Raw genomic sequence first — 21227 nt, forward strand, 5'->3', positions numbered from 1 at the left:
TGGATGGTTCGCATTTACTGTGAAAAGGCCTTAAGAGTCAAACCACATACTACACGCTAATATAATTAATTGCAATAGAGCAAACAATAAGATTGTGTAATTACAAGCCACTCAAGAAAATAATTACATATTAAGTGTGATAAGTATTAATTGGTAGTCGCCTAATTACACTGTAACATGAACACTCTAATATTAAGTATGACCATTGTCTTAAATAAGATTATTCAGCAATAGAAAGAAAAAAAAAAACTTCATGACACTACTTGTTTTCTAGTAATATTAATATTATATTAATATATTTGATCTACAAAATACATGTTCTCAAAGATATTTACTATGTAGTTTTTAAGCAGAGTAAAAGAGTCATTTAAAGGACTTTCACAGAAGCACAATTTATTTTGCTGTCGTGGTATGTTGCATCTATAAATGTGCCACAGTATCCAAATGAAATGACTGCCTGTCTGCCTACCCTATAAAGGAAAATTATACATCAAAATAACACAAATCTCCACCAAGAGTAGTCACCATTTATTAGCATATGCTACATATCAGGTGTCACAACAAGAGTTGGAGCCAGAGGCACTTCTGTCAAAGGAGGTTAAAAGATCCCCACTGATTACACTCACACTTCTTTTGACAGACAATACTCCTAACAATTTGAAGTTGGACACGGGAATGAATGAGAAAGTGAGAGAAAGAGAGATGTCGAGTGTAGGGAGAGGTGGTGTTAGAGAGGTTAGACTGAGCATGTGGTACAATGTTTCCGTGAGTGACTGTTTTCATGTTGTGCTGTGATTAAAACTGGCATTTCCATTTTAACAGAGTCTTTTAAAAGCCTCAGTTACACCATTGTTTTTTTAACATTCTTGTCCCATTTCACCTGGATTGCTTCTGCCATTGATGTGACAGCCACACCGATGTGCACAATTAGCTGTATTCAAGCAGAAATGTTGTCATTTGTGGCGAGGTATGGTTACCTGGTTTCTCTTTGATGTAGGAAAGAAATTAAACATGGGCAACTCAGAAGATAGAGTCAGTCATTTTTATTATTATTATTTATTTTTTTATTGGGTTTCCTTTTTACAAAGTGGCTTTTACCTTTAAATTTCTTTAACTCTCTTGCTCCTTATGGGAAGACATGCAACTTTACCACTTTATGCACAAAATTCATTTTAGAATGCTACCACATCTAAAAATATCAAAGAACAAAAAATCCTTGTATTACATTAGAAAAGATAATTTATCTCTTAATGCTTAAGTGGACCTTGTCATATTTTTCCTAACACAATCTACTGGAAGGCCTCAGGATAAAAGTAATTCATCTTCCAGATAACACAATGCATCAATATGAAGAGCCTGGATGTCAGGGTGCACATATGCGACTGACAGCAAGAAGGAAAATGCATTCCAACTAAGAAAGGCAAAGCCGCAAAAAAAAAAAAAAAAAAAAAAAGAAAAATGCATTCCCACTTGGGGACAGCAAAGCCAAGTGAACCAGATGAATATATTTTTAATGATTTATTCTTGATCCCCAATCAAAATAATATTCTAATAAAATAACTTTTAATAAATTAAAATAAACCGTATGTAATTTTATCCAAAATAACCCCAAAGTAACCTATTATCTGTAGCAACAGCCAAAGAGATATCTATACAAAGAGAAACAAACAAGTATGCCTTCTGCACACAGTTATTTTGTTTGCTATGTAGGACAACATTGAATTGGCATAAGATTTCTGTTTTGAATAAATAAATATATAATACACATGAGAACGTTCACATGATATAAATTCTATTGCACCGCTGAAACCCAACCTCTGATTTCTCCCCTGCTCCCAGTTCCCCATGTAATTACACAACCTGTTGAGTGTTGTCCCCGAAACATCGCAAGTCACTAAAGAATTAATGGAATTCTAGGTTGTACTGAGAGAAATTGGCTGTATAACCTATACTCAAGGTGCCCTTGTAATTTTTCAAGAAGGAAGTCGCGGAAGTGAAATACATCAGTGGGAGGAAGGGGAGGAATCTTATTGTGTGATTGTCCTCTCTCTCTCCCTCTCTCCCAGTACAACCAATTCTGTGGAGGTGAGAGCTCCATTTAGTTTGAATGCAAATGCACCTCACAGGCAATTTCATCAGCAGCACATAATGGCAGGTAGGATGCATTTGTGAAGAAGCACTTGGATATTAAATCCATGCAGAAGCTTGAGCTTGATCTATTCTTGATCTAATAAAGAAGTTTTTGGCATATGTTCGGCAAGGATGACAACAAAATAAAGACATCTCCCGTCAAGGTCAAATGTGTTGGAAATCATTGCCCTTACCTGACTTGGCTGTGTGGGGCATCCTGGTCCCTTGCCGTAACTGCTCCTATAAATGTGTTGATTGCAGCATTTTCGTGCACATCGAAGAGATAAGTGGTCTTTGTGAAAACCGGTGGTTCGTCTGCATCCTCAACAACGATTTTGACCGTGGCCTGGTCCATGTAGGGTCCACCTGTTACTGAATCGGCACGTATGTTGGTAGCCACCACTGTTAGATTGTAGAATTTTTTGCTCTCAAAGTCCAGAGGCTAGGAGACACAGACAAAGAGAGATTTGTATTATTAATGGGCACAAGAACAAAGACAAACATTTTCCTGATTTTAGCAGACTAAGTTTGCTGGGCCTACAGGTCTGGCTATAATTGCACCTTACACATCTTCCTCCCACCTTACAGTGTACAACAGTTAAGATTTAAACTTCTGTAAGCCCAACGACAGGGAAAACCAAATTAAACTTTAGTAGCAATAACCATTCCATCATCTGCCCTTGTTTGTATAAATACCCTCCTGTTTTGTACATTCCTTTGTCAGTCCTTGAAGTGTTACGTTTAATGGTGTATTGTGATGTTAAGCTTTATTGTTTTATTCCACTCCAGCGTTTATTATTAAAGGACTTAAAGTAGCCTCATCTCTCCTCTCCAAGCGCCTCCTCTCTTCCTCTCCACGACACTACTGTTACACACACTTTCACCTGGAGTGTGGGATGTGTTATTCATTTGTGGCGGAGACAGCATGTGTTTGGGATTTAAATGAGGCTAATCTAATGGAAAGGACTGTGTTGCAAATTGTTAAGAAATCATGAAAAAAATCATTTGTATGTTTGTTTTGTTTGAAAACAAAATCAATCCTTGCCCACAATACCATAACTTTAACATTAATGCATTTTCTGAGGCAACTATCCAATGGTGTGATATTATTGAAGCAGCAGATAAAATATAATTTGGGAATAATTTGCACTCCAGGATAAATATTTGTGATTTCTGTGAATGAGGAAAGGCCCTGTAGTTGGGTCAAAAGAGCTCAGCCCACCTGTGTAACTTGTATTTGCTACAGTGAAGAGATCTTGACACAGTTTTATGTTCCTCTCAGTTCCTCTCTCACTATTCCCATCAAGTAAAAATTATGGTTTTTACTTTCTACATGAACATACAAGACTGATACCACTGTATTTCCAAATGCTTTTTTCTCTCAGTCTTCAAATGTTTTACTAGAAAAATGGACTCAGGTCACCCCTTTGCTCTATAACCAGCTTGTATTGACAAAACTAAAGTAGATTTAATCACTTTGGGAAAGCTGAAAAGAAACTGGCTCTAGGAAATAGGAGAAGTGGTACAATGAAGAATTCACAGTGAGTGATTATGTTTAAAATAAAAATCCCCTGTCCCATATGGGAGGTCAGGCGGACACTGGAGCTGGGCAGAGAGCAGCCCCAGCTGGGAGAGAAGAGCAGCTGGAGTTCCTCTTTCAGCGAGCGTTGAAGTCAGAGCGGCTGACAGCAGGGCACCCGCATGAGAACAGTCAATGTACCTCTATCTGCTGCAGTCCAGGAAGCTTTTGGGAGGAATTTATTTCATTTTATCCCCCCTTACCACTACCATCATGCTGAGAGAGACTGAGAGGAGAAAAAACAAGAGGAAACAATGCTCTGTGTAAAAGTATTTAGACCCACTTCTATAATTTCACTGTATTACACAGCCTAGACTGAAATTTTCTTCTCTGTGACATTTTTATTTTAAAGCACTCAAACTTATTCTTAACAAATATAAGAAATAATAATAATAAAAATAATAATACATTTAAAAACATTAATAATAATAATAATAATAGTAATAATATGCCCACATTAATATTTTAAAGAGCTACAGTAACTTATACAGCAATGACCAACTGAAACAGGTTCAACTGCAGTATTTCAATTATCTAATTCTTCCCCATTTTACAGGGATACCCAGGCTTGCTGATGAAATACCAAGTTTGGAAATACAGTGCCACAGCATAATTTTACCACCATCACATTGCTTAAAATGCCAACTAAACATCTTTACTGCAACATGCAATTAATTTCCGCTTTGCATCTGTTATGATTTTAGACAAATTCCAAATGTGCTTTCTTATTTTGTAATGACTTTTTAACACCTTTCCATATTGTAATGGAATACCCATTAGTTTTCCCTGTCATCAGATTTATAACTTAAATAAGGACCCTTTAACAGCAGAGTTTTGTATCTAGAAATTGTGCTTGCTGTTTTAATGGTTCACAGGTAGAGACCAATTTTAAGGCATTTGTGTCCTCATATGGGCAATTGTTTCTGTGTGAAATTAGAGCTCCAACTCCAATCTTTTTGAAGGGTATTTTTTTAGCAGCATGTTTTTTGAGAACATTTTGAAACATGGTCACATTAAACTAGCTTATCTTGGAAGAGCTGCAGTGCAGCAGTGGCATGCATGCTCCAAATAAATTGAAAAAAAGAAAGAAAGAAAGAAAGAAAAAAGAAAGAAAGAAAACTCCTCTCTTTCAGCAGTATACTAGAAATGTTACCAGCATATTGTAATTCAATTCACTTTCCAGAGGCCATCATTAAAGTTCAGCTTTGCATATTGGCAAGACTGAAACAATTCCTCTAATTTCAGACACTGCAAATCTGATCCATCTAAAAATGTCATGCCAACACCTCCTTCTTTTGATCATCATGCATGCCATTTGACTCTTTACAACACAAAAGCCTTTTATGCATCCCTCTGGGTCTCTCTTTTGGCACTCATTGTGCAAAATGGTCTTAATATGACTACGGCTATTACTTGACCTCCATCATTTACAGAGGATGCAATTTGCACTTTCATGTGTCCATTGAATGCACACTAAACTGGATAGCTGTGACTGACTTTCACCCACCAGTTTCAGCCTGGAGTTGATGCGGGAACATGCTTTGGATTTCTATTTCAGAGCCCCAAGCTTACCCTCAACCCCCTCCCCTCCCCAGCATGATGTGAGTTAGTGTGTAAACAGGGCACATTTAGAGCCAACAAAAAATCAGCAGTGGGGAAAGTACAGCATCCCTCTCCAACACCACTATAACAACCTAAGGAGGCAGGGGGAGATGAAAGTGTGCATCCCTTTACAACAAAGCAGTATCTTTTCTGTCTGAGCCAGTGGCATCTCACTCAGATCAATATATTTAACCTGGCAACAAAGGCTCTTTGGCCATGCCCATTCAATATTTATAAGCAGTTAAACTAAATTTTAATTGTTGGTGAAGGCTTCATCGGTCGACCTGCTGCAGATGATAGTTGCCGCATGCTGGCTTGGTCCCAGCGCATGGAGAAAATGTGTGTCTGTGCACAGTGGCAGGTATAAACATTTAGGAAAAATAAGGGTTGTGTGCTTTTCAAGCTTTTTTTTTGCTCTCCTGAACCCCAACACTGTCTGGAGGTATAGAGCTTAGCGGGGGAGTTTATTGCCTGTTTTTCTCATGCATTGCCATCCATCATGCTATTAGCAATGCAGACAACAGATTCCAGGCCAAGTGCTATGGGATGAGAAGACGGAGAATAACAGGCATGCCATTACACATTCAGCTGTGAGAGACCAGGGACAAACCCAATGACTTTTTTTATTTTTATATTTATTTCTCTCTCTGCCTCTGAATCTTTCTTTCTTTCTTGTTTTGATTCTTCATCTCTGCCTGCTATTTGAGAGGCCATATTAATTTGATAATGCACACATGGAAATTGGAAATAGATTAGGGAGAACTGGAATTGCATTGGATGTTGTATGGCACAGTTATATAAAGCAGATTATGTAAACCACACAACTGGTAAAATTCTTCATGGACATCATGCCCAAAAATGTCCTCCAAACCAATTCTCACACAACACATGTTGTCACATCATATGCACAGCTCCATCAGCATTTGAATGAATGCTATGTTGTTTATTATATAATTTATTAAGAGACAATTGAGGACTTGTAACCCATGCAAAATGTTCCATATTTTGGTCACATTGTTTGTGCAGCATTGTTGCTGCACATTTGCACTGTAGATGTCCCTGGAAGATAAAAGGGCTTCATTGTCCTCTCATCCACTGTGAAGGGTTCTTCATTTGCATACAATGGCCATTCCATATGCAAATATACACCGCTACACAAGGGCTGAGAACTGAACACAACCAAGTCAAGGGGTTTACAGTTACAGTAGTTCTCAAATCTCAGAACACCTGCACTGAAGTTTTATTTCCATTTCTCGGTGCACAGGGCATTTAAGTGTAGCTTTGCTAAATAAAAGTTTGTGTCTCTAAGAAATGCTGTTTAAAAAGCACTCTATTGCAGACAGAGAGAGGGTACATGTAATACACACTGAGAGGTTCTGTCTTTGCAAAATTAGCAGTCATTTGTCACTGGTAATGAGCCACTTTTCATATTTTCCATCATACAAAGCACAGTGACAATCCTATAACTGACAGTTTACAACTGCTCGAGAGTCCCTGTGGCACATTAAGCCTGCTTTTTGGTCTTACCTTCTTGAGTCTGAGGATTCCCTCCTGAGTCTGAGCATCAGTGACAATCTCAAAGACATCCCTTTCGTCTCCACCTAAGATGCTGTAAGTTGATTTTGCATTTTCCCCGATGTCTCTGTCGTTCGCTTTTACTCTTCCTCCAGGCCTACCAATGCCAAGATCCTCAGGAATGTTGAACTCATAAGAGCCTTTAGAGATGAACAAGTACACGAAAATGTAAGAGCTGATCTATCAGGTGACGAGTAGCATCAAAGAGAAGAACAAAGAGATTAAAATATTACATTAAAGTTGCTAAATGTAATTTTTTGTATCTTGTAAAAGGGTGTGCCTCTTACCCTTTGTGAACTTTGGTGGATTATCGTTGATATCAGTAAGAGTGACTGTCACAGTGGTGGTCCCTGACAACCCACCCATGTGGCCTCCCATATCCTTTGCTTGAATGACAACAAGATACTCTTCCCTCATCTCACGATCCATCCCTGCCAGTGCCACCCTAATGATTGCTGAAATAATGACAACATATAACTATAATGAAGAAATATTGTTCAGAACAAACCAACAAAAGCAAATATTGAGAAAATGTCTCAATTATTTATTTTTATGTGCTTTGTTTCATGTCAATAGATGGATGGATGGGTTGGATAGGTCCTGTAGGTCCTGTGGTGTGGTAAATTAATTCTTAAAATTACTTTTAAAAGTAATTTCCCATATATTCTCTTGAGTTAATATAAGGTCCAAGAAGCATGCATGCACAATCATTTTAATATAATTTTAAAAATGGTTGCATGTTTAGCATGTCACACCGCAGGATATAAAAAAATATATTTTATGAAATGAACATATATTCCTTCAAATTTAAAATCTGATGCTAAAATCATCCGTTTGGTGTCTGATCACAGCACTTCCCTTGTTCTTGACACCCTGTCCAGCTTAGTGTGTCCCATCATTGCCTGTGCTAATTCCCAAATTAGCCTGTTTGTTTGCTGATGACTTGTCCCCACACCTGGAGTCATTTGAATTATGAGTGAGTAATGCTGTCTGTCTCATATAATCTTTAATAGTGGACACAATGCCATTGACTCCACCATAAAAAAATATAAAACCCTTACAAGGGGAAATACAAGGGGAACCTGCAGTCTAAACAAATAAAATGCAAACTGTCTGAATTAAAAAATATGTGTAACATGTTTATTTATTTAATTATTATTCATATTATGTTATGGTGTGTGATGAGGTTAAATTCTGACAAATCACTTCCATGATAAAGTCATTTGGAGCACCTTCAATAAACAGAAAAATATAAACACACGCTACAGAATAAGATCTATAAAGCATTCTTCAGTGACCAGGACAACTGATAATATTCATAGACATTTAATCTAACATAATAATACATTTTATTTTTTTTTTTTTTTGTAAATAAATATAATTCTTAAAAAGTAAGTACATTTTACAGATTGGCAGATAATAAAACTCAAGAAACAAGACATTCTACAGAAAGAAAGAAAAGTGTGTTCTAGGGCCAAGTTGCGTTCTATTATGAATAATTAACAGTGCGTTGTCTCCTAGACATGTCCTTGTTTCTTGTTCTGTCATGGAGATTATGGTCTTTGAATTAGGCCAAATGACCATGCTCATTTTAGTGAACTAAGAAGGTGCATTTTTAGAGGTGAATTTCTCTCACTGTCTATAAGATCTTGTAAATGTAGACCGCCCTAGTCCTTGATATGGCTATGTGTGCTATGTGAAGCATTAATTCTGATGCTTTTACACACGCTGTCAACACTTTGTCATCTTTCAACCAGCCTTCAACCCTTGTTCAATTCTCATCCTGAGGTATGATTAACAATTCAAATGAATTGATGATCAGAGAAAGGAGGCGAGACAAACATTAATTTCCATAGGTATTTGAAGACTTTCCCATTATTTATTTATTTAAAAAAAAAAAAAAAATTGCCAGCCATTAAACAAGTAATGAATTGGAGCATAATGCTTTCTTATTTATCAAATGTGTCTCATTTTCTGCGAGGTGTTGGAAGTGTCGAATGGTTTCTAATAGTTGTTTTCCCTTTTACCTCTTATTTTTCATTAACATTCATTACATCATCTGGCTTACTTGAATAAGCCATCTGCATGTGTTCAGTATTTATGTAAACCATGCACACCTCACCTTAATTTGGGCTTTCACACTTTCTCTCGACCATTTGCATTCTCAAAAAACGCTGACAGTGATTGATTGAAATGCACGGGGTTATAAAGCAGACGAGGTGTTCTCATAAAAAAAATTAAAAAAAATAAATAATATTTTTTAAAGTCTGTTCATTTAATATGCACATGCAATTTGGACAGATACAGGTCTTTGTTTATTGTCTGATGTTTTTCCAAATTACGTGCTGTTCATTTCCATCTCATTGCTTATTAATGTGATTTCACCATTATTTAATCATGTTGCTTACAGACACACTGTTAACAAGTCAGCTGAAAATGCAATTATGGAAAAGCAAAGTCAAGGTTGAAAAGGGAGCAGAATGCAGATGGAATTCAAAGATAGCCCTGTCATTTAAATCAAGAAGGTGCAAACTGATTTGTGCACCATTATATAAGAAAATCAGCATCTGCATGTGTCAGTAAAAGTACTTGTTTATTTAGTCGTTCTCTAAAATGTATTTGCTATCTCCAATAACAATGATGATAATAATAAATTATTTATCAACTAAAATGCTTCTTGGCACATGTAGGGGCATTATTCTTAAACCTATTCTAAGCAATGTGTAAGTATAATAATAAGGACCATCTGGACACCGAGAGTTTTTATTTATTTATTTATTTATTTATTTATTTTATGTAACTAACTTACCAGTGGACTGGTCAATGGAGAAATAAGGCTGGCCTTCCAAAATGCTGTAGACCAGTTTGGCACTGTTTCCATATACCGGATCATCTGCATCGGTTGCAGTAACTCTCGTGACTGATGCACCTGAGCAGAGGAGAAAAAAACAAAAACTTCAATAATCAAAAATGACTGGGAATGAACAAATAAATCCCTTAGTTCCATAGTTCCATTCCACCACATTATTATGCCCATGTTTTGAATTTGTTTTCTTTGAGAACAAATATTGTACTCTTCCAGTGTCTCAATAATACCTCTGGCCATGGTGTGAGAGCTTCTCTGGAATAAACTCATAAAAGTGTGTTTTGTAGTTGAGATGTGCGCAAGTGCTTGCTCAAGCTATGAGACTTCCACGATGCAAAAACATTATAGCTCCAGGACTCAACAAGATCAAAATGAAGGAAGTCAGACAAACAAAAAATCCATGCTGCTCTTTAACCACCTCTTCATTAACCCATGGATTGAATGAATTGAGAAGACAGAAGGAACATAAGAAAACAGAGAGGGCAACATGAAAAGTGAGAGTGGGGGAGAGAAAGAGAGAAAAGAAACTGAGACACTAATGTTAAACAGCTCACTGACAGTGCAGATGGTGTGGTAATTGTTTGTAAAACATATTCCACAGCACTCTGACAGCTTGATAAGCATCTGTCCAGCATGTGTGCCTGTTCTACAGGTATCTGGAGCTGTCAGAAACAGCAGAAAAAGTGTCCACTATAAAGACTGGGATGTACACAGTTTGATTCACCCTGCTAAAAAAGTCACCAGCATGGGTTATGTTTTAAAAGCTGGTCCACATCACAGGAGGCTGGTGTGCTGGTACTGTACAGCAGTGTTTCCCAACCTTTTTTCTGCCATGGCACACTTTACGAACTTGTCCATGTTTTCTGTCCATCTTAGTAGCATGTTTACTTGTAATGTTTGAAATTCGGCTATGCAAAAAAACAAACAAACAAACAAACAAACAAACAAACAAACAAGTCACATAGATAGGCTAAGCTGTGTGAGGTCACAAGTGGCAAGAGCGCTAAATGGGTAATGAAAAAACAACAAATTTGCTTCTTTTCTAATTTGTAGATTTGTTCTTGCAATGCCACAACAAATTACAGGGATGCAAACTCATGAGGGGCAAAAAAGGTAAGACAATCACTGGTCCATGAACATTTTTTCTGGGGATATTGTTTTTAAAGAATAAGCTAAAAGCACCAATTCCAGCTATTTTAGTGATTCAAGTTTACAATTGTGAAGAATTAGCTGCAAAATAAAGAGTATTTTGGTGAGGCTTGCTTCTGTTTCACAAATTTGTTCAATTTTATTAACTGATTAGTTCAGTGACCCCTTCTGGAAATGTCACTAGGTGGTGACAAATGAGCGTCTTATGTGCTATGAGTGAGTCAGTGAATCATTTTGAGTCATTCATGACCGAAATCTACCAAGAGACTTTATAGTGTTTAAGCATTAAAAGAACAAAGCAGATCTATAGTCTTCCTTCTGTCTGAGCATTATTTTTCATCCAAAAAGACAACAATAATAGTCTAATAATAGAGTTTTGATAACGTCCTTACCTTCTCCTTCATTAAAACTTGCATGGCCACAAATCTACTGACTTCAGTACAAGAATTATAAACACAAAGAAGATCTACGGTATCATTTTCCTACAGTAGCCTATTTAAACTGCTGAGCATGGCTTTTATCAGAAAAGACCATGATAATAGACAAATAATAATAATTTTGAGTTTCAGTAATGTTCTTTCTTCATTGTAAAACACATTTCATATGAGTTGAGTCGAGGCATCAACGCTCCGTTCAACACCAGCGTCAAGCGCCGCATTGCCCTCCACATGACAAGAGTTGCAGAAAGCATCACAGAGGGGCAATTTTACGAGTTTGCCATGTAAAAAAGTGGGAGGTGTGCACAATAAACATTGAAAACATGTATTTGGAAGAGAGAAAAAAAAGCTTGCAGTTGCTTTGATAGCAGAAAGTAACAAAAGGACTCATTTATGTTTAGGTCTAAGCGTTTTTTTGGTGAATTTAAATTAGTTCAATAACTGGGGTCTCTGATATTCGTAAATGATAAGGTAATATTTAATTAAAAGTAATTATGAGACATAAAATGTCTCCACAAATTTGGACAGTTTTTAAATATTTCTTATTGCTCAGTACTCTCAATGACATTATTGGTGAAGCAAAAACGTGTGTGAAATCACTTTGGTGTAAAGTGGCATCACTTCATAGACTTCAATGTATTCTGCAGCGCTGACGCGAGTCATGTGAAAGAGTCAGACTCTTATAAATATCAGTCACTTTTGCACATTAATCATTGCTCTTCACAATCACAAAAGTGACCGATTATGGTTTCAAAACAGCAAATTTCTCCAAAAGGTGAGGAGTTTGGATCCCTGATTTATTTTTTTCATGCATTTATTTTGTGGAATTTTATAATTTTCCACGGCACACCTGACAATCTTTCATGGCACACTAGTGTGCCGCGGCACAGTGGTTGGGAAACACTGCTGCACAGTATTACATTACCAAGGCTTTTTGACTAGCAATACTTAGCTAGATAACCAGCATTACAAGAAAAATTTGGGCTGATTGACCAGCACTAACCAGTATAAACCAGCCTATACCAGTGTGGGAATTACATCCCCACTTCTCCAAAAAACAACACAAGTGAAGCTCTTACTTCAGAACTGCAGTGAGGAACATGTGGGAATGTTTCAATGTTTTCATGCTCTTCAGCGTGAATTTGGCTCTGTACCTCCACCACAGGCTTTCACAAAGATTACTGACTGTAATTTTTTTTTTTTTCTTCCTCATAAGCTTTTTCACACCTCCAGGTAACCCATCCTGGCTTCGACAGCAAAAAACAAAATAAACAAATGTAAACAACAGTGACACCATTGTACTTTGAATCCAAATTCTGGTTTAAAATTTGGAAGAAATTGTTGCCAATTGGATGCATTCTCATTTGTTCATTCCTACCTGACTTAATTGAATAGTTCACCCAAAAAATGAAAATGATCTGATAATTTACTCATGCCATCTCAGATGTGTGTGACTTTCTTTTTTCAGCAGAACACAAACAAAGATTTTTAGAAGAATATCTCAGCTCTGTAGGTCCATACAATGTAAGTGGATGGTTTTTAGCACTTTAAAGCTACAAAATGCACGGGCAGTCATAGTAAGAGTAATCCATTCAACTCCAGTGGTTAAATGTATGTCTTCTAAAGTGAGATCACTTTGCGTGAGAAAAAATATCAATATTTATGTCCTTTTCACTATAATTCTTTACTTCCAGTCGCTCTCCAATGCGCGTTCATGAGAGGACCGAGTACAAACAGCCTCTTCCATGAAGTAAGTGCGTTGGCATGTTCACACTAGAACTGACACAATATAACTGGAAGTGCAGCTCGGTTTATTTACAACAGAATGCTGTTCACAAGCTTCATTGGTTTTTGTTTGTGTTTTCGCCATGCATGTGCGTGTTGATGGCAAAAATAATTTCCTTATCTCAATTAAAAACACTGCTAACAGTATAAGATCACTACCTCTACATAGCCATGGGGAGGTAGTCTGTGGCTGCCTTTGAGTTAGACAGCTGATTCATGTTTAGATAAAAGCAATCGATTTGTCTTTGTCTAGGGCTGGAATATTTTTCTTTATTTACTCAGGGTTTCCTCTCAAAGCTGCCTTAGAGGCAAAGAGATTAATAAAGAAAATTCTAGTGACTTGTGGAGTGCTGAGAGCTGCTTGATAAAGCCACTGTCTCTACCTCTTACTACTACTGTATGTACTGGACAGAAGCTGAAAAACCTAAAGGGGAAACATCAACTATACCATCTGAACAGGTGCATAGTACATTCTTTAATCTGTTACCACTGCAGGGGTGGAATAGTGTGTGTGTGTGTGTGTGTGTGTGTGTGTGTGTGTGTGTGTGTGTGTGTGTGTGTACAGGTTTTACTATTATTATGTTAATACCCATCTCATATTACACAAACCTTCTCCCAACAGACCCAGAGCGGAGCACACAAGATTGGAGGGAAAGAAAGCACATTTTGAAATTAAGAGTTCACCCTAAAGATAAACCTACAACCAACATTAGATAATGCTGCTGAATTCGGCATTCTGTGTCTTTATTCAAAACTGTTTGCATCCATTTGACCAAAGTAAATTCATTGTTGTTGCCTTCTTCCCCAATTACGATACGTTAATATTGCTTTTGTTTCTCCATAAAATGTCTTATTTCTCGGCTTAAATAGATGTGATTGGTGGGCAGACTTTGGCAGTGAACAAAAACAATTACTAGTTAATTTTTTCTCTTTATAGTGAATGCCACTGTGAATAGGGAGATATTTCAGACTGTCCTGAAGGGAACTAACCAGTTGATTACAGTCCCCTGTGACCGCTCAATGACACGCGACAACCACAAAAAGAGGTGTGTGCTGCAAAAAGTCCTGCATGAAATTTCTATTTAATTCTCGTGAACAAGCTTGACAAGCGGAGGCGCCTTCGTCTAGCCGTCTGGTGCCTCTCTCCCTATCCCAAAATGAATAGGGAACTTATGGTTACCACATCCCATGTATATCCACAACATTATCGTCTGCCTTTACACGCTACTAATGGATAGTTTTCGTTTTCATTTCATTTCATTCTTATCTGCCTGCACACAACATTTCATCTTTTCATCTTTAATTATTGGTGCAATAAATCTTAATGTTACATGATATGCAAATCTATTATGCTTATTTCACGGTTTACCATCTTTTTTGTGTGTTTGCATTAAGTCATTATGTTGCATCAGACATTATGTTATCCTTTATCTATTATGCATGTAACATACTGTATCTACAGTATATGTACCATATTATGTCTACATGTAACATAATCATATCTATAATGCATATCATGTAATGCATTTTTTGTTAATATATGCAGACACATATAAGCCAATCCTTCTTGGTTCTAAATTCATCTGTGACTCTAGTACTCAAATCTAGTGCATTTGTATGCTAAATTCCGAATTACTGCATAGTTGTATTCTAAAAACAAGCAAACAGTGGAGTCAGTGAGCCATGAAATAGCTCCTTTCGCCCTCTTGTGCAGAAGTGAAATTTGCCTCTCCACCTCTGATAAAAAGAATGAGGGATTAGAGGAGCTTTTCGTTGGTAGAGCTCAAAATCAGTACAGATTAGCATATCTTTGCAACGTATTGCAAAGTGAAGTCCGAGTTCCATGGGTACTGGTTGACTACACCCGTGGATGGTGAACACTTCTGGAAACTTACTTTAAAGGGATAATTCACTTGAAAAAAGATACAATGAAAGTGAAAGTAAACTATTTTATGTTTCACTGAAGAAAGAAAATCAGGTATGGAACAATGTGAGGGTGAGTAAATGATGACATAATTATCATTTTGGGGTAAGCTTTTCCTTTATGTATATTGTTTCTAGCTGCATCCAATGGTTGTAGAACTGTCATGATGTCATAAAAGACAAGAGTGAAGAAAACTTATAAGGGTCCTTGACAAACTTCAAAAATAATTTTGACCATATTGACCGAGTTGTTGGGGCATGATACTTAGCTTGCTTTATACAATTCTGCCACCCATTAATCTAAATATTGTGACATTCTTTCCATCACATTTGGGAAATCAAGGGTGCTTCATTGCTTTTCCAGACATGGGAGTTGTTTGGGGGGATCTCAAACAGAACAGCCATAAAAATCGTATTTGTGTCTTGAGAAATGTCAACTCCATGCTTGAAACACTACACTGGGGCACTGAACCTAATGAAAAAATAAAGGGAAACTGCGCTTTGTACTTACTGCATACATGGATTCAGTGAAAGAAAATCAATACCAAACCTCCTTACAAACTGAGGCTGGGGTGGGTGGTGGATAAACACTGAAGTGCAGTATTGTCAGCTGTATAATGGCAGGGATTTGGGAGGACAGGCTCTCCTGAAACTCCAGCTTCCTCTGTTTGATTGGTATCCATTCAATGTGAGCTCTGACACAGGCTTCCCTTCCCTTGCGTAACTATGTTTTCATATATATTCATGAAGGCACTGAGGTATATGGGGAAATCATTACCCTGAGCAGGCCACCGCATGTCCCCAGGCAAGGCCACTTCCATGCTGTTTACATCTCAGTGCATTTGCTCCTATAGCCCTGGGCCATGCTGTGCTTCTCCGTGGTTTTGCCTGTGGTGGCATCATTATCTACCGGCATATCCATTGTAGTTTTAGCATGATCACACTCTGTGCCAGCAGTTCCCAAATGGTGTAAATCATTTTGAGGTAGGAAAATTATATTATACTTGTCAGGCCATTTCATTCTAGTAAGTGAAGGCCTCTAAATGTTGTGGTCTTTAATTGATATAGCTCAGAGCACACATAAATACATCACTGTCTGGGCCTTAGCTTTGACTGAATATTCTGAATTTTAAACAAGGTGTGCATTGCAAATTAAAGGAATTGTTGAATAAATTGTTATGTATGGGTGCCAAAACCAGCATGTATAAATCCTAATCCCTGTTAGGAATGAACTGGGGTCTTACTCACTCTTAGTGACATAACAGTGTGTATATTGCTATCCTAGCCAAAGAAAAATGCAAATAAACTTACAGTAAGAAATATTCCAAAAAAAAAAAAAAAAGGAATGGAAGAACTCTAAAGAGCACTGGAATTAAAGTCAATCATTCCTATAACATGGTAGAATACCATTGGAAAGACCAGCGGACGGAAAAAGAACAAAGGTGTGATTCTAAGAGTGACATAGACACATTTAGTCAGCCGTGCAGTTACTGAATCTGATAAAGTTGGCAAGAGCCCAGGCAGGGGTTTTGAGATTTAAATAGTATATATTTCATTCCAGACTCTTCCCATATTCACAGAAAGACTTTACAGTTTCTGCAATTTCAAACCAATGCATGGCAAAAAGATTTGGGTTAAAATTCTTGGTTCTATGGTCTAAATAGACTTGTTTTTGGTGTGCATCTAAGCTAGGCAGGAGCCATGCCTGGAAGAAATGGGTATACCATTATGGCATCAATCATCTTCCTGCCGGAAGCTGTTTAATGATGTCATTTGCCCAAACTGTGGAAGCTGGGATGGAATCAGTTGTAACTTTAGGAACACAAATGTGCCATCTGAAGCATTTTTAGCACCTAATACATTCTTCATACTAAGTATAACATAATATAATAATACAATAATAATATAATATAATATAATATAATTGTAACAAGTTCTTAGTTCGGGGCAATGGAGGAGTCAGGAGACAGCGAAGCAGATTCAAAGTCAGTCTTTTTAATTGTCAGCTTCACACAAAATCGACGGTAACCGTCAGAACAGACTAAATAATAAACAAAGAAAAGCACTCGTGGCTGTCTGTGCTTGTAGGTCACTCTCTCCACCTCTCTGATGCTCTGGCGTGCCTTTTAAGTCTCCCTCCGCCATTACTATAATGAGAGACAGGTGTTAGAGATAATTATGAGTCAGGTGACGAGCCTTACCGCTCTCCCTCTCCCGCAGACTGACACATGACCACGCCCCCCATGCCACATGCCCCCACTGCTGACTCAGGCTGGGGAAACATCCGGCCTGCCCACTCCTCCCCCCATCCCTGTAGAGAAAGTCAGCCACAACCATCTGCGCCCCCAGTCTGTGGATCACCTTGAACTTAAAGGGCTGGAGAGCCAGATACCAATGGGTGATCTGAGCATTAGTATCCTTCATGCGGTGGAACCACTGCAGAGGAGCGGGATCAGAACAGAGGGCAAAGGCCCACCCCAGCAGGTAGTAGCAGAGGGTCAGAACAGCTCACTTAATCGCAAGACACTCCTTCAATCCTATAGTACTCAATACTATATTTTGTCTCCCTGAAGGAGAGCTTGCAACTAATAAACAGCACTGGCCATTCCTCCCGCCCCCCACCCCCTACGAGACCACTGCTCCCAGCCCCCTGTCAGATGCATCAGTCTGCAAAATAAAGGGTAGAGAGAAGTCAGGTGCATGTAAAAGCGGCCCCCCACACAGTGCAGATTTTACCTTAAGGAAGGCCTGTTGGCACGACTCTGTCCACTGGATCGGATCGGGAGTCCCCTTTTTAGTAAGGTCAGTCAGCGGGCTGGTGACATCAGAATAACTAGGCACAAACCTTCAGTAGTAGCCAGCCAGCCCCAAAAACTGCCTTACCCCCTCTTTGGTCTTGGGCGCCGGACAGGATGCGATCGCTGCAGTTTTATTAACCTGTGGACGCACCTGCCCGTGATGCAAGTGGAACCCCAGATACCTAACTTCCACCTGCCCAATTGCACACTTCTTCGGATTGGCCGTGAGTCCCACCTGTCTCAGCGTTCTCAGGACAGCCCTCAGATGTTTCATTTGCCGCTGCCAATCATTACTGTAAATGATGATGTCATCCAGATATGCGGCAGCATATGCCGTCTTTTCTCGGGATATTGGAGTTAACCCTTTGTTAAGTCCAGCATCGAGTAAAATTGTGCTATGCCCAACCGAATCGAGTAATTCATCAATTCGCAGCAGTGGATAAGCGTCAAATTTGGACACCGCGTTCACTTTCCGGTAGTCGATACAGAAGCGGAAAGAGCCGTCACTCTTTGGTGCCAGAACTACCGGGCTGGCCCAATCGCTTTGCAACTCTTGTATTACACCCATTTTGAGCATTGCCCCTAATTCTTCCTGAATGATCTTTTTCTTGTGTTCAGGAAGATGATAGGGGCGGCTATGAACCACCACCCCCGGGGTGGTCTCGATATGGTTCTCTATGAGGTTCGTGCGACCGGGTAGGGGTGAAAACACATCTGCGAATTTTGCTTGCAACCTGGAAATCTCTGTAAGCTGCGACAGTGAGAGGTGGTCTCCGCAAGGGACCGGGGTGAATGAACTTGATTTGGGAAATACCTCCGGCCCGAGCTCCGCCCTCTCCAGAACTACCGCCGCCAAGGCTACAGGTACCACCTCCCTCCATTGTTTGAGGAGGTTGAGGTGGTAGATTTGATGTGCCCCTCCCCTATCCGTTCGCCTAGCCTCATAATCGAGATCTCCGACTCGTCGTGTGACCTCAAAGGGTCCTCTGGACCGGGGGCGGGGTCTGGGCAGGCCTCCCCACCTCCGCAGAGCCAGAACTAGGCGAGAGTGAGGAGAATGGGGGGGAGGGGAGAGAACATGAGGCACAGGGGGTGGAGAGAGAGAAGAGAGAGAAGAGAAAGAAGAGCCTGCTTCACCGTCTCCTGGGAACACCGCCATGTAGTCCTCTGCCAACTGGACGGCTCCCTCCAACGATGCCGGGCGGTGGCACTGGACCCACTCGGACATGCCTCGGGGAAGTTGGGAGACGAACTGCTCCAGTACCACCAGATTGACCACTTCCCCGACACCGCGGGTTCCCCCCACCAGCAGCCATTTCCGGCAGGTGTCACGGAGCTGCTGCGCAAAAGCAAACGGGCGGCCGTCCTTCCCAAAGCTCAACGAGTGGAAGAACTGCCGACTCTGCTCCGGTGTCTGAACGACCCGTTGCTGGATGGCCTTTTTCAGGTGACTGTAGTCCAGGAGGCTGGCGGCGGGGAGTTGTTGTGCCACCAGCTGCACCTCCCCAGAGCAGGGGCAACAGGCGGGCCACCCACTGATCGGGAGGCCACCTCCAAACCTCCGCGGTTTTTTCAAAGAGGTCAAGGAAGGCCTCCGTATCGTCGTTTGGCCCCATTTTCGTGAGGGCCACCGGTGGGATGGGCTTCGAGGAGGTCGCAGCGCCAGCCCCCTCCCTGGCGATCAAGTTCCAGAGCACCTGCCGGTTCTCCGCTTGTGCCTGGAGCAGGACTTGAAAACGTTGTTCCTGCTCCCGGCAAACCTCCATTAGGGCATGGTGTTGTGACTGCTGGATGCTGGTGAGGGTCTTGAAGACTTCGCCCAGCGGTGAGGACTCACAGCGCTCTCCTCCAAAGCCGGGTTCTCGGCACCACTGTAACAAGTTCTTAGTTCGGGGCAATGGAGGAGTCAGGAGACAGCGAAGCACATTCAAGGTCAGTCTTTTTAATTGTCAGCTTCACACACAATCAACGGTAACCATCGGAACAGACAAATATAACAAAGTAAAGCACTCTCTGTGCTTGTAGGTCACTCTCTCCACCTCTCTGATGCTCTGGCGTGCCTTTTAAGTCTCCCTCTGCCATCACTATAATGAGAGACAGGTGTTAGAGATAATTATGAGCCAGGTGACGAGCCTTACCGCTCTCCCCCTCCCGCAGACCGACACAAATTAATTATTTTAACAAGTGAAAATAGAACAATTACATTTTTAAAAACTTTTAACAAGTTAAAATAGAACAATTAATTTTCAACAATCAAAAATTATTCAGCACACTCTTGCTTGTGATATATTGCTTAATTATAATGATTATTATTATTATTATTATTATTATTATTATTATTATTATTTATTAAACATTATTTATTATTATTAATATTACTACAGTGAATATTACATTTTACTACAGTTGTGATATATTTCTGTTGCAATCACTTTAATTTCAGGCAACTAGCTTTCATTTTGACATGAGTTTTTATTTTGATTTGTGTTTTTAACAATAGCTTCACAAGTTCAGATAAACAGATGGCTATGTGGCCCTGTGTGATCGTTAAAGTGCAAATGCAGTGATTTAATTATATAACTATATAGTCTGCATGTGCTGCACGTTTCACAGAGGATTAGTGCTCTGCTTTGTCACCTAATACAGCATGTATGATTCTCAATGTCTATGGAGTTTCCAGTGTATGAGCGGAAACTAAAGCACACAGTTCATTCAGAAAAAGACTGCAGCCTTTTGCTGATTAATAGTCAATCACACTAGGACATATTATAGTTTAAATTTGATTAATTGTGCATTTCAATGTAAAAGTAGTAACAGAGCACACACTCAAATAAGCGTGTGAGCATTTAAAGCAGAAGTCTGTCATTCAGACAGCGTGCTGGGACAAGGTGTCAGTTTGACCTGCAATAGAATGTGAGTGTTAAAATAACCCATACTACCTGCTGGAATGATGGCAGTCAAGCTGACCCTCATGACTGAAATGCATTGGTCAGAGATGTATTACCAGCCTTGTAAAGGCTCTCATCAAAGAGCCATCATTCTCCCCAAATTGCAGCCTAAACCAACCAGCAGGGATAATAGGCTAGGTTTAGAACTGTGAATCACAGTACATCAGGCAAGTCATGTCCACTAGAGTACGCTGAAACCTACAGGATTGCGGCCAATTTGCACTCATAACAGCAAAGCTTGTCTCTTTGTCAATACAGGTGGGCATTTACGGCAAATACTAAAAGCTTTCAGCAGGAGAAGGATATCAAGGTGTGTGCTTCCCTGCCTGTCATAAGGAAGGGAGTAATTTTATGGCGCCACACATTCCGGCATGATTTACAGCTGGAGGTATAATTGAAAAGGGTGTTTCCTCTGTGTTGTTTATCAAGGGACAT

The 21227-nt window shown here is 39.5% G+C and overlaps 1 protein-coding gene across 2 annotated transcripts in view; it reads right to left on the reverse strand.

Moving 5' to 3' along the window:
• The window catches only part of LOC127446520 (cadherin-8-like), a 151689-nt gene that overhangs the window by 34078 nt on the left and 96384 nt on the right, over positions 1-21227 (reverse strand). For both annotated transcript variants that reach the window (XR_007898218.1, XM_051707508.1), the window contains exons 4-7: positions 9696-9815; positions 7174-7341; positions 6839-7026; positions 2325-2572 (exon numbers count right to left, since the gene is read on the reverse strand). Coding sequence is in view for 1 of the 2 variants with exons in the window: in XM_051707508.1 (XP_051563468.1) it covers positions 2325-2572; positions 6839-7026; positions 7174-7341; positions 9696-9815 (724 nt within the window). In the remaining variant the exon portion in view is untranslated. The remainder of the gene's footprint in view (positions 1-2324; positions 2573-6838; positions 7027-7173; positions 7342-9695; positions 9816-21227) is intronic.

This window comes from Myxocyprinus asiaticus, chromosome 1 (genome assembly GCF_019703515.2).
Source record: "Myxocyprinus asiaticus isolate MX2 ecotype Aquarium Trade chromosome 1, UBuf_Myxa_2, whole genome shotgun sequence".
Lineage (NCBI taxonomy): Eukaryota > Metazoa > Chordata > Actinopteri > Cypriniformes > Catostomidae > Myxocyprinus > Myxocyprinus asiaticus.